General features: G+C 27.4%; 2 protein-coding genes across 2 annotated transcripts; both read right to left on the bottom strand.

Moving 5' to 3' along the window:
- Positions 1-8,474: 8,474 nt before the first annotated feature.
- Positions 8,475-9,602, bottom strand: LOC149060330 (KRAB domain-containing protein 2-like). Its single transcript, XM_089228730.1, has 2 exons — positions 9,195-9,602; positions 8,475-8,951 (listed from the first exon to the last, which is right to left on the bottom strand). The coding sequence occupies exons 1-2, from the start codon at positions 9,600-9,602 to the stop codon at positions 8,475-8,477; spliced, it is 885 nt and encodes a 294-aa protein (XP_089084856.1).
- Positions 9,603-10,086: 484 nt separating this feature from the next.
- LOC149060329 (E3 SUMO-protein ligase KIAA1586-like) lies at positions 10,087-11,577 on the bottom strand. Its single transcript, XM_089217281.1, has 2 exons — positions 10,202-11,577; positions 10,087-10,119 (listed from the first exon to the last, which is right to left on the bottom strand). The coding sequence occupies exon 1, from the start codon at positions 11,573-11,575 to the stop codon at positions 11,051-11,053; it is 525 nt and encodes a 174-aa protein (XP_089073407.1). The 5' UTR covers positions 11,576-11,577; the 3' UTR covers positions 10,087-10,119; positions 10,202-11,050.
- Between the last annotated feature and the right edge of the window lie 2,737 nt (positions 11,578-14,314).

Here is a 14,314-nt window from a genome sequence, read left to right as displayed (position 1 = left end):
ATAATAATAATATTATATACCTACCTATTATTGTAATAATTGTAATATAATAATATTGAATCATTATACGCCATTATTGTGTAAAAATCTACCTTACCTATAAGTGTGTGAATATCAGAATACATAAAACTATAAAATTATTTTTCGAAATGCATTAATTATTTCAATCGTTTTATCAACGATTGGCATTAACTAATTAAGAAGTTAACTTTTTAACATAATTAGTTAGTTTTTTTCTTATCAACTTATAAACTTAATTAGTTTAATTGACAGTTGAAAACACTTGGATTTTTCAGTTGATTTAGAAATAATCCATAAAGTCAAAAACATTTTGAATTTTGTCTTTTATACGTAAATATTAATATATAATAAAAATAATCCAATACTATAATAACAAAAACATTTCTGTTCTTTATCTTCATAAAATAATTTCGTATGTTGATATACGTATTTTGTAAGATCACTCTTACAAACTCTTACTTTGTAAGAAACACTCTTTATGTGATTTACATACTAATTAAAAATAATAGATTAACTCTTTTTAAACCGAGTTTGGTTAATATTTTTTTACATATCAATTTTTAGCTTATCGAGTTAAATTCATAATTTGGTAACTTTTAAGTTATCGGCCGTGTGTCCTCTTAATTTTATTTAACTTGCCCACCTTTACGTTTTATACCATACACAATAATATTACATAGGTATATACGAATTTTCACCCGAAAAGTAAAAACATTTTCTCGGAAACATATATATATATATTATATTTTTACACAGTTAAAAGTAATTTTATAAAAACGAATAGGTACGAAAAAAGTTTTAAACTTTTTTAAGTGACAGCATACCGACATTTTTAATTTAATATTCTGAAGCAAATATATTTTGTTGTCACGATTTTAAATATATACAATTCGGACTTTAAACGAGTAAGTTACTTAAGTATAATAGTTACGAGTATTTTAAGTTTTGATTAATGTGGTGGAAGCGGTACAGGGGTAAGTATCCAGCAAAATGTCCATCTACTACTACTTCACCACTCATCAAAATTGTAGATAGGTACTTATAATAAATAATAATTTATAACTTACCAGTTGATTAGTTATAATAGTTTTAATAGTTTGATATTCTGTGATCCAGAGTGTATAATTGATTATTTTTCTATTAGTCAAAAAATAATTACTTCTATTTGAAATAATAATAATTTAGGTAAAAAATATTTTCAAAACCATTAATAGATGGTATTTACTTTTAAGTTTTAATAAAATCATCAGTGTTCACTATAAATAATCGTCCTGTATAATGTAGTATGCAACAGGAAGACTGTACAAATTAAAAATCTTATACAATATTTTAATCGATAAATTTATAATTAAAGTTTTTGACTTTACAACCCAAAGTTTTTTAAAAACCAGATTTACAATTATTTATATTTTCAGAGTTAAAAAAATTCATGTTATTTGTATAGCGCAAACGTCAATTCATTATAATATGTATGCACATATCGATTATAAAACCGTTTTTTAATTTTTCGGGTCTTTTGCTACACCCTGGTTGTCTACAAAATATTGTTCAATATTATTTATATAGGTTTTGATTTTATAATTATTCATTTACTTCTTCATAACATAATTATTTTACAATGACGACGACGAACTCGTTTTATTTTTTTAAATTTCCAAATCAATCTATATAAATATGATATATTATGTAACATGAAGAATAAAAAAATAAAAAAATTATTAACTTCGAACAATATATTTCGTCTCTCATTGAAGAATTTTTACAAGACAAATTATATTAATATTTATTGAAAAATTATACTACCAAACTTAAATCACCAAAACGATGTGGAGCCAGCTAGTGGTATATTTAAGAGAGCAGATGATCAATTTTTTTCTAGTTCAATTTGATTCTGAAGTATCGCAATAATATATTGACAATGAATGACGAAATGTTTTACAATAGTTTGGAAAATTGAATAGTTTCATCTTTAGATATTAAAGGTACCGAAAATGTTATTTGAAATTTCAATACTACCTAATTCTTTAAATTGTACTATCGTTTTCTGACGTTGGGCCATACGCATTATTGGTTACCTATCGCCTTATTGTCTTTATTCTAATACAGCAATTATTGTCAACCAAAACAACGATTTTATGTTCTGTTGAGTTACTACCTATTTTTTACGTCGTAAAACTTCAAATTTACACGACTAAAACATTATGGTAATTTATTTTTCTAGGTTTTATGGACTCAAACGAAACATAATCTAAATTAAAGAGTATTTAACAAAGCCATTGTGCTTTTACAACAGTAAAAACGGCACAAAAGAAAGAAAGAAAAAAACTTCTATACCATATATTTCGTATTTGATTTAAAAATATATTTAACTGTTGACGTCAACTCAATTCAAAGCAGGGCATTCCCTCGTGTATTACGTCTGAATTAGAAGATAGGTACGTCAAGTTATTCAACTTCCAAAATGCGAACACACTCTTCTCTAATTTCCCCAACAAAAATACAGGTGACCTAACCTTCACTGTACATATATATATGTCTCGTCTCAAAGACTGAATCCACTTCTGATCCAAACTTTAACTGATTCCGCTAATGTATATATGAATATTATATTATATGATTATACATAAGCCTTAAATTATCACAGTAAATGAAATATCTGACATCATAATAATTAATCCATGGGTGCCGGACATCAATTACAAGTTTCCAATAAAAATGTATGTGAAAAATACAAGTAGGTAAATCTAAATATTCAGTATTGATGGCTTCTGAAATATTCGTAGCTATATTAATATTATGTAGTCATACCGAATAAGAACAATAAGAATTCGGTGATACGCATATTGTAAATCCAATGTACCATTTTATTATAAAGTCTGGTGTTGGATACAACTCGAAAATTCTAAATTCTTTTTTAATGAAAATTCGATAACTGGAGAAAAGCACTAGGAGTAGGATTTAAAAACTATAAAGTCAAACAAATTATCACAAAACCTGTGTATATCCAATACTGAACACTATTTTTACAAAAACAATATCAACTAAGACTATCAGTATAGTGGGAATCGGTAGAATCAAACGATGAACAAAAAATTTTGAACTCGTCCAATCGAAACAATCGTCTAATGCGACAGGCAGAATATAGTAGTTAAAGCAAAGGTCACAGAGATTCCGGTATTGATATCCGGTATACTGATGACTAGGGAACGGATTTAAATGCTCTAAAAAACAAGAAAAATGCCTTTAAAAAATACGGTTTAATGCCTTAAACGAATGCTTTAACATCAAAAAATACACTAAAAAAATGCCCTAAAAAACTTTAAAAATGGGTTTATATTCAATAAAAACAAAATTTTGTATTTAAAACTTATAAAAAAACACATTATTATGAAAAATCTAATAAAAAATATTTAAATACAATACAACCTTAATTAATTAACTTTAGATAAATAGTTTACCGTATCTTATCTCTTATCTTTACCTTAATGCGGGTAATAATCTAATGTAACTTGTATGTATATATTTTGTGTCTACACGTGTCAAAAATAATTTCGTAATTTCGTAACATAATACATATTTAGGTATTTTGATTTTTTTTTAGAATGAATGTGGAAAAAATGTTGAAAAAATGACTTAAAAACCACAAAATGCACTAAAAATTTCAAAAAATGCTCTAAAAATGCATTTAAGTCTTAAAAAGCTGGTAAGTCGTGGATGTCGCTCTGCTGTACAGTAGGTTACTGTAATGGATGGGATTAAATTTGAATGCAATGATAGGTATCATTGTATACGAAAAACGATTCTGAACGGAGATGATTTGTCAGTCTAGGATATATTATATTTTAATATTGTCATATATTCTATTTTGAAATAAATATTTTATTTTTCAAATAAGTCGCATTTTGCATAAGGCATAGTTAATCAATTAGTGTAGTTATCATGTAGTTATCATAATTCACAATACCTTATATTATCATAGATATACGAATACCTGGTTTGAGGATAAATCGTTATCATTGCGCGATTTCATAAAAATTTAAAACTCAAACGCTCAAAACATTTTTCCTATAATGACACTTCAAATTTTCTCTATAGCTATTTGAAGCAAAACTTATGGAAAACTTGGTGTTAAATTTTATAACCTTAGATATAAATACAAACAATATTATGAATTTTGAACTACAAAATAATTTGCAAATATTCATGGTTTTGACGAATTTTTGTCAATATTTGAAATTCAAATGCTAATAAAAATTTAATTTGAATTTCCATTGGACATTTTTTTTGTGATAAAGATTGACAAATTTGTAAGGAATCTTGTATTAAATTTTCAAATCTTAGATTTAAAAAAAAATTTTTTTATGAATTTCTAGAATAAAATAATTTACGAATTTTCGTGATTTTTACGTATGTTGTCAAAATTAAAATTTGAATGCATGTAAAATGTGGCTATATATTTCTTTTATTTTTCAACTGCTATTGCAAAACTATATTATTAGCCTTGTATTAAATTTTCAAATCTTAGGTATAAAAGGAAAATTTTTTATGAATTTCTAGAATAAAATAATTTACGAATTTTCGTGATTTTTACGTATGTTTTCAAAATTAAAATTTGAATGCATGTAAAAAAAAAAAGGTAGCTATATATTTCGTTTATTTTTCAACTGCTATTGCAAACTATATTATGAGCCTTGTATTAAATTCTCAAATCTTAGAATTAAAAAGGAAAACTTTTATGAATTTCGATCTAAGATAATTTGAAAATTGCCGTAATTTTTACGTATTATGTCAATATTTGGACTTCAAATACTAATAAAAAAAAATTGTGCCTATGTATTCATATAATTTTGTAATCACTATAATAATAACTTATGAGGAACTTTGTATTAAATTTTCAAGTATTTTTATAGGGCCAAAAAAATTTTATCAACACTTCAAAAAAAAAATTTCAGACAAATTGAAAATTTCAGTCGTCTATAAATATCTCAAAAAAAGTCAAAATATTTTGAAAATTAAGTCATGTAAAGAAAATGCCAATCTAAATAACTGATAAAATTTTCACGTATCTACGACTTATACTTTTTGAATAATAACAAATGTTTAAAATCATTTGAGGATAAGTCGTTATCGTAACGCTATTTCGTAAAAATTTAAAATTCAAACGCACTTAAAATTTTTCCTATAATGATGCTTCGAGTTTTCTCTATAGCTACTTGAAGGAAAACTTATAGAAAACTTAGTGTTGAATTTTCAATCCGTAGTTATAAACGCAAAAAATTTTATGATTTTTCAACTTCAAAATTACTTGCAAATTTTCGCGTTTTCGACAGATTTCGTAAAATTTCGAACTGTAAACGCTTATTAAAAAAAATCGTGACTTACGATTTTTAATTTTTTTTTTTAGCTACAATAAGAACAACTCATAAGGAACCTTCTATTAAATTTTCAAGTTTTTTTGGTCGTCCAACATTTTTTTACCGACACTTCAAAAAAAAATTCTCAAAAAAGTCGAAAATTTCAGTGGTCTATAAATAACTCAAAAAAAGTCGAAATTTTGAAAATTAAACTGTATATAGATAGCACTACCATAAACATTTGGTGAAAATTTCAAGTATTTACAGTGATTAGTTTGAATTACAACCATATAAAAAAATCGATTTGGTCGAAAACTGACTTTGCGTAAAAATTCCCGTTTTTCTGTCATTTTTTTTTTGTTTTCTCGATTTTTTTGGAAAATGTTTACTTTTGACCTCTATAATGCACCAAGGATCTTCACTTTTACATCGGAAACCACCCCCAAAGTTTGAAATCGAAGCATTATTTCGACTAGTTATGCTGTACACAGACACAAAAACAAAAAAAAAAAAAACACACATCATTGTAAAATCAATACATTCATCACTTCGTTCAGAATCTAAAATGTAAAAAAATGCAAAATAAAAGTTACATTTTTTAATTCTTTGATGTATGAAATGATCTTTTTGCTTGGAAACCAATGTTTTCGGACATTCAGTAAAAAATGCAATTTGCATTCAAATCCGTTCCCTACTGCAGATGACGAATATGAAAACAGCGAAGAGAATGCTTTACGGTATATAGGTAGAGCTCGCGGTGATGAACGGCTTGGCTTGAGTTATGGTGCGTAAAATGTGAACCATGATAGAGAACCTAACTACTACTATATACTAATTACTCAATGGTATAAACCTCAGTTGTACAGGCATAGAACTTCTATTTACAACCATAGTGTAAACATTGCCTGTGACACAATTGGCGACCGTACTTCAGTGATAAAGTCGAGTCAGTTAGTTGTTTGTTCAAAAAGCCATCGTATAGATATATATTATTAAACAAATAGTATAGCTTTCTATCGTGTCTATATTTTAGGTAGTCAATGCAGTAGCGTAACTAGGATTTTGAAGCCTGTATCATAAAACTCCCTATATGAGGCCTCTTAAATTTATAAAAGTATAAACAAATGATAATTATTTTTTACTATTTAAAGTTGAAATTTATTTCAAGTGCCAAAATAATATAATTTTTAAATTAATTATTTTGATGTGAAATCTGTAATCTAACATAAAAAAAAAACGGTATTTTTGGTTAAGCTAGGGCCCTCGTCAGTTTTGGGCCCGTGGCGTATGCCCGTCTTGGACATCGGGTTCTTACACCACTGAATTCATGACTGTCACAGACTGTTCTTTATTTGTACTAAAATTAGTCGTTAAAATAGTCAGTCAAAAAAAAAAAAAAAAATTATGAGAAGGAAGAAATTCGGGGGGGCATGAAAGTTAAACCCTAGAATCCTATATCTGCTCACACGTCACACCACTCATCGAAACCAATATAACCCACTTGACTCCATAAATACGTTCTCACCTAAGAAAAGTAAAATAAAATGTCTTGTGAGAATAACAATAATATTGGACCAATAACAATAATCTATCATTTAGATAGATTATGCTATACTAAGATTAATCATTAGCTTTAATGCATATCTACTATATTTTCAAACTATTATTTTAATGTTCATAACTTTAGTACCTATTTTTATAGCGTTTTAATGTAATATATAGTTGTTTTTCTGTATTATTAAATTACAAACTTCATCTATTTTAGGGAAAAAGTTCAAATTACTATTTCTTGATTTTCATGCTCTTATTATGCATGTTTAATATTGTCTAAAAAAAATTTCTTTTTCCTTTTTTAAGCCTTGTATTTTAATGATAATATTAAATAGATATTATTAAATGTAGGTATTTATTGGTTATCGTCGCAGTTGACTGTTCGGTTATTGTTAATATAGGTAACGGTTGATATTCGGGGGTAAGATTTTAAATTGTTATTAGTTCCAACTAACAATCGTGTTTTCGTCGGTTTCTGGTGATGACAGTTCGAAATAACAATATAAATCTATTTTTCATAATGTGAAGTAAATTATCTGAATATTTTTATGATTGTTTTTTATATCGATAATTAATTCGTATGTACAAAATAATTATGTACTCTATCTCGTCTAGTTGTTTATATTTTGAATATATAAAACAAATCACTATTATTGTTAATGTGTACCTATAGTTGTCACGAGAATGTAAAGAAATAAAATGGGTTTCAAATTTCAATGAGACCAGGTTTTTTTTCAGTCAACAATAAGACAGATATCTTACAATGTTACAACGTTAAATATTTCGTTTAACAATTAAATCTTTTTTTTTTTAATAACCAAAAGTTATTTTTTTGAATTTTGATGATTATTTATCAAATTTTATTTGCATTTTTTTCATTTTTTTTTTTTCTAACTCGAATGACTTCCGAGCCCCTATCCATCATCACTGCAGGACTACACAAAATGCATACTAATTGTATAGGTATAATATACCTAAAGATTTACTTATTCTAACTATATTATTCTGTATCTTCTCCTCATCGTGTCCGTCTATTCAGTATAATATTAAGTTATGTAGTAGGTACCTGCGAGGCACCTATACACAGTGATGTATTGCTAAAATAAACCGTGGCCTTATTCACATAGATATATATGTCGTAGGCATATAGTCAAATCAGGCATTTTATTAAATGCCTAGGCATATAGTCAAAGAATTTAATGTTTATGCAATTTCACTATCCGCCTAGACATTTAGTAAAATGCCTAGTCATTTAATTAAGTGACTAGGCATTTGACTAAATGCCTATTTCATGCCAGGCAAATAATAAAAGAACATTTTGTATTATTTTAAAAATTTAAATATATTTTCTATCAGTTATTTATTGCTATTTTATACATAAAAAAAGCTGTGTATTATTTATTAATATGAAAAACACGTATAGATACTCGTATATGAAATAATATGTTTAATTTTGTGTCATTATGTCAACTATTACTATTGTTTTAAAAATGAAATAATAAAAAATAAATAAAAAGTTATATTATAATTACAAGTTTTTGTTACCTATTACTTGTTGTCACATGTTGTAATTTGGTGGCATTTGCTGGAACATTTAAGATTTTTCTTAAAACACAAGCACCTATTGGTTTGACATTGCCGCTTTCCTGATTGACATTGACATTTAACAAAACCTTGACCGTTGAAAATTGATAAGTTTGCTACTGCTTCACGTATGGACACGTATTTGTCTTTTTGTATTTTGCTGTCTTCTAAACCATTATTTGACACTAGTTGAAGTTCTTCTCTTGAACACCAATTTTTTATTATACCAACTTCTGTGCCAATTTGGTAAACGCCGTTCCGAATGTCTATCACTAACCCATTTATATTTTGACTATCGAGAGGTCCTCGGTCTACTTTTGGAACACTTAATACTATTTGATCACCAACCTCTAGTTCTTTAAATAGTTTTTCACTATTTTCTGCCATTTTTTTAGCTGCTATAGTTTGTCGTTTGTAAGATTCAATGCGGTTAACTTTTATCTGTTTTTCATTATTACATAGCAGACAAATATTTTCAATATCGTTACTATTATTTATAGAATAGCTGCAATTATCATAATGAATATTTCTTTTACATATAGTACATTGGAGTTCACTACCTGATTTTTCACAAACACTGCAGATATTATTTATGTCACAATATTGTAAAATATTTTCAAAATCTTCTTCACTTGATAATTTTTGAATAATTTCGGCAGGTAAGTTTGTAGAACTAAGACCTACCTTCGGTTCAGTGCCAAACAAGGCTCGATATGGCGAACGACCTAAAATTCGATGATGTGAAATGTTTTTTTGCCATTGTACAAAATAAACTCCGATTGACCACTTGGTACTTTTATTGTCTACGACCCAAGCTCGTAACATGTTTTCAACATCTTGATTTGATCTTTCTACAGATCCCTGACTCTGAGGGTGCCGCGGCCGCCCGTGTACTATTTTACACTCAGGCCACAATTCTGCTAATTCTTCAATTATTTTCGCTGTAAATTCTCGCCCATTATCAGATTGAAGTATTTGAGGTGCTCCTTGTTCCAAAAAAATTTTTAAAAGTTCGTGTGCAACTTCGGTGGCTCGTTTTGAAGTAAGTGGTCGAAGATATAAATATTTGGTTGCGTGATCCTGATAGTTCATAACCCATTTAAAATTTCCATCGGGTGTTGATTGGAAATCAATAAGGTCAATTTGCCCTCTTGAATTAAAATCTGCCGATAATATTGGTTTTATAACGACGCCTTTACAAGGTTTTGATTTTTTTTTGTTACAAGTTGTACACAAATTTATAAATATTTGGATTGCTATTCGAGGAATATTGTATTTATTTTTTAAACTCTGCTCAACTTTATCCCTTCCACCATGACCAGTCGCTTTATGACTTTCTTCGATTTTTTCAAAATAGTTTTCATATGGTACAACATAAATAATATTTTCGGTTTTAGTTTTTGGTTTTAAAATAATATGTTTAACATTTCCTACTTCAATCAGATCATATTTACGACATAAATAATATTGGTTTTGAGTTTTAGTTTTACCTGGATTCAATTTCGCATCATTGATTTCATTTAGTGCTTTGTCGTAGTCTTCCTGACTCCATGCCTTTTTTTTATCTTGGTTGTCGTAAATTGATTTTAATTTTTCATAAAACAATACACTGTGTGACATTATATTATATTTTAAAATACAAATAAAAACAATCAAAATTTTAAATATACAAAAAATGTCAATAGGTATACCTATGTTACAATATTACATGCAATCGCGATCACACTACATACGATTTACGTAAACGTAATAGACGTACTAAACTAAATTATTGTACAATTCAATCGCATGTTCTGTATCTTTTTCCGTAACGTCATATTTTTATCGTTATAATCGATAAGATTATAATTTGTCCCACAGTACTCAATATCTATAGATAAGGTTCTCATACAACCTAGTACCAACGTTAATTTTCCAAGGTAAAAACCAATGGAACTTTTATTTTTATTTAATAAGAATATATAGTACTCACTACTCGTACTATAGACTTTACTGACTATACATATATGCTATACAATATACTCGTACCATCATTTATGTCTATCACACCTAATTAGTTATTACCTGAATATATTTATTTTTTATTATTTCATTTTTAAAACAATAGTAATAGTTGACATAATGACACAAAATTAAACATATTATTTCATATACGAGTATCTATACGTGTTTTTCATATTAATAAATAATACACAGCTTTTTTTATGTATAAAATAGCAATAAATAACTGATAGAAAATATATTTAAATTTTTAAAATAATACAAAATGTTCTTTTATTATTTGCCTGGCATGAAATAGGCATTTAGTCAAATGCCTAGTCACTTAATTAAATGACTAGGCATTTTACTAAATGTCTAGGCGGATAGTGAAATTGCATAAACATTAAATTCTTTGACTATATGCCTAGGCATTTAATAAAATGCCTGATTTGACTATATGCCTACGACATATATAATGGAGGGATCCAGATAGGGTCTAAAAAAATTTTCTCGCTTCGCTCGAACTATGACTTTTATTTATCTTTTTACAATATACTAAATTAAAAACAATTAATTATTTTAACATTTAATAGTCTAATAGCACATCTATTTGACATTTTTTTTAAATTTGTTTTAAGTATTTTCCAAAGGTTGGATTTGTTTTCACTATTTGCAGCAATAGCTGGTCTACATAATTTGGTTCTAGTATCTTCTGCAGATCTATGATTAACCATCCAGGATTTCACATAGTCTTTGGGGTCCCATTTTTCTAGTGGAGGACCATTAATATTAACAAACATTAAATTGGAAATATTCTTCATGGTAAGCCTTGCTCTTAGTTTAGTACATATGCTGTTCATTAAGCTGAACCCTCTTTCACATTCCGCTGTTGAAACAGGAAATGTTTTATAAAAATTATTAAATTCTGGCATAATATCTTTTGGTAAAACTGTTGGATCATGAATTAGTTGCCTGATTCCATTTATTGCATTTTCTTGGTTGAGCATAAAGCGTTTACATAAACGTTTAACCTCGGTTTCTCCAAATCGTATGTCATTATTTTCTGGCCAGTTGGTTATATCCATTATTTGCATAATAATTATCTTGAATAATCATATCATCTTGTTCATTTTCGAGCAATCTAGATTTTAAGTTGTTAATTAGACTAGTAAGTAATTGACTTTGATTAATTCTAATAATTTTTGTATTAGTGAAAAGATGAATATTTTTGAACTTCATAGTATCTTTAATTTTTAAAACTTCAGACATATGTTCTCCTGGTACATTTTTAAAAGAATCTAATACTCTAATAATTGTTCTATTGATATGTTTTTTTACAAGGCTGATAAGTGATAACCTTGATTTTTAAATGATAATAATTGTTCATAAAAATATAAAATATTCGTCACGTCCTATATTAGGTACAATTCACGCTCAAAATATAGGTATTTTACAATAATTCATAATATATCATTTAAAATTTCCATCTAGGGTATACGGTAAATACGGCCGTATACCCGCGTATCATTAATTTGTCATAAGCTATACGCCATGGATACAAATAGCGTATTGGGTATACGCCGTATACCCCCCAATACACCACTGCGGCTATACAGCTCTAATGCTCTATGCCCAGGATGTAGTGTAGCTCATAAATAAAATAGTTATGAAAAAGTATTCAAGTACTTAGGTACCTAAAATTTGAACACTATGGAAACAAAGTATCCGAGTAAGAGTAGGCAACTTTTAAAAGTTATTTATAGATAGGTACCTATCTATTTTTTATTATAATAAATAAGATAAGTAAATACATAGTATTGAAATACAGTACATACAATATAGCCGTAAGAGTGTAAGACCTATAATTAAAATTTAATGATTTTATCTAGATTTATAAATTATAAAGATAAAGTTTAAATCTACTTAATTATAATATTATTATCGTGTAACCTATACCTATACACCTTACACACGAGCATCAATAAGAAGACGCCACACCCGCATGCGTTATTGTCTCCGTCTTTGTAATTACAAACGTAGAACATAGGTAACAAAAAGTGTACCTACTTGCACGGGACAACTGTTCTCTCTCAGAATTAATTTTAGTAGAATTATCAAATTCCATAACGTTCAAAGCAAAAACTTTTCCATGTCAGAGAGTTGTTATTTTTTTGATGGCACAAACTAATGATGTGAGGAAGAAATTTCTATTAGAAAATTTCTACTTTAGAAATTTCTTAACAAAATAATTAATATATAAAGTTTTTACGTACAACTATTTTGTTTTTATAAATTAGCAACACTTTTATTGTGATATCTCTAAAAGGGGTCTCCTAATCGTATATTAGCGGGAAAATGTTAAATGCGTGTGATTACATTACAGATTAGTGATAACACTGATAACTTATTTAATTTTATTGATTATTATTTATTTAAATTAAATTTACTGATACCATTTAAAAATTAGATGAAATTAGGGAATAAAATATTTGTCTAAATTTAAAGAATAATTTTAAATTGATTAAAGCTAAAAATCAAAAAAAAATTTAAGTTTAATAAGTTGAATTAAAATTAAATTTTTAGAAAAACATATATTTTAGAAATTTCTTCAGTTTTAAATTTCTGAAATTTAACATCTCTAGCACAAACCAATCATTTTTAATAATTAAATGAAAAAAAAAAAATGTCTTAAGCTAATAAGTTTAATTATATATATTAACAAAAAAAAAAAAAAAATTCCCGCGCTATATGACGGTATACTACCTAGTACCTACGCTAGTTCTTACCTATCCGCTATGGAATTCTGTTAATATTCTACTATATAAATATATAGGGGAAAGGTGGGTAAAATGGGAACCATAAGGGAATATAGCCTTCACCCCTTAAACTGTAGAACTTTATGAACTTTTCTAAACCAAAGAACTTTCTTTAATATGCACACTAAACATCTATGTAATTAAATTGTATAGTCATCTGATAGTTTTTTATTTTTTTTATTTTTAAAAAAAAATTGTATTTAGCCCCATTTTAGCCGAATGGTAGGTTAAAATGGGGTACTTGGTTGGGTAAAATGGGGAATAGTTAAAATGTCCTTAAAATTAATATTTATTTTCATTATATTCTTTTATTTAGTAAAAACAAAGCCTATAAAGTACTAAATTAATAATAATAATTAACTGTTACTAATATCCAAAAGGAGACCACAAAAACGTGAATCACTGACAGTGAAATAGTTTCTACACTACACGCTAAAAGTTTAATTTTTTTTGTTGTGATAAGAATATTTGATTTAGAACAAATATTTAAACATCACATGTTTTGATAAGTCTTGTATTGATAATCTACGATTTAGTTATCATCAATCGATTCCAGTGTGACCAAAAACGCCTATATCCTGTTTTACCCGACTACCCCATTCTACCCACCTTTCCACAACTGGGGGAGAACAGTTGTCCCGCACAAGTACAGTTTTTGCTGTTCTATGTTTGCAAGACGAATACAACGCAAGTAAGTGTGGCGTCTTCTTAAATCAAAATCATAATATCATATAGATAAATAAATGTTTTGAAAATAAAATAAAATTGATTTCATCGTTTTCAATTGGACTTGTTTTAATTAGATACGACCTGCGTTTTTCATAATCGTAATTATCAAGCAAGTATACCCTCGACATTGGTACAAATCCTCAGGTGCAATGGGACACTTGGGAGGCCCCCCCCCCAAAAAAAAAAAAATGTATCTAGTAGTTATGTGTGACTTATGTACCTAATCAATAGGGTTAGGATAATAAATATCCTTTGCATATTTTTTCTTTTAGTCGTGCA

Source organism: Diuraphis noxia, unplaced genomic scaffold (assembly GCF_037042655.1).
Source record: "Diuraphis noxia isolate RWA-SAM2 unplaced genomic scaffold, SU_Dnox_SAM2 contig0001, whole genome shotgun sequence".
NCBI classification, from domain to species: Eukaryota; Metazoa; Arthropoda; class Insecta; order Hemiptera; family Aphididae; genus Diuraphis; species Diuraphis noxia.
This window is presented reverse-complemented; position numbering and strand designations above follow the sequence as displayed.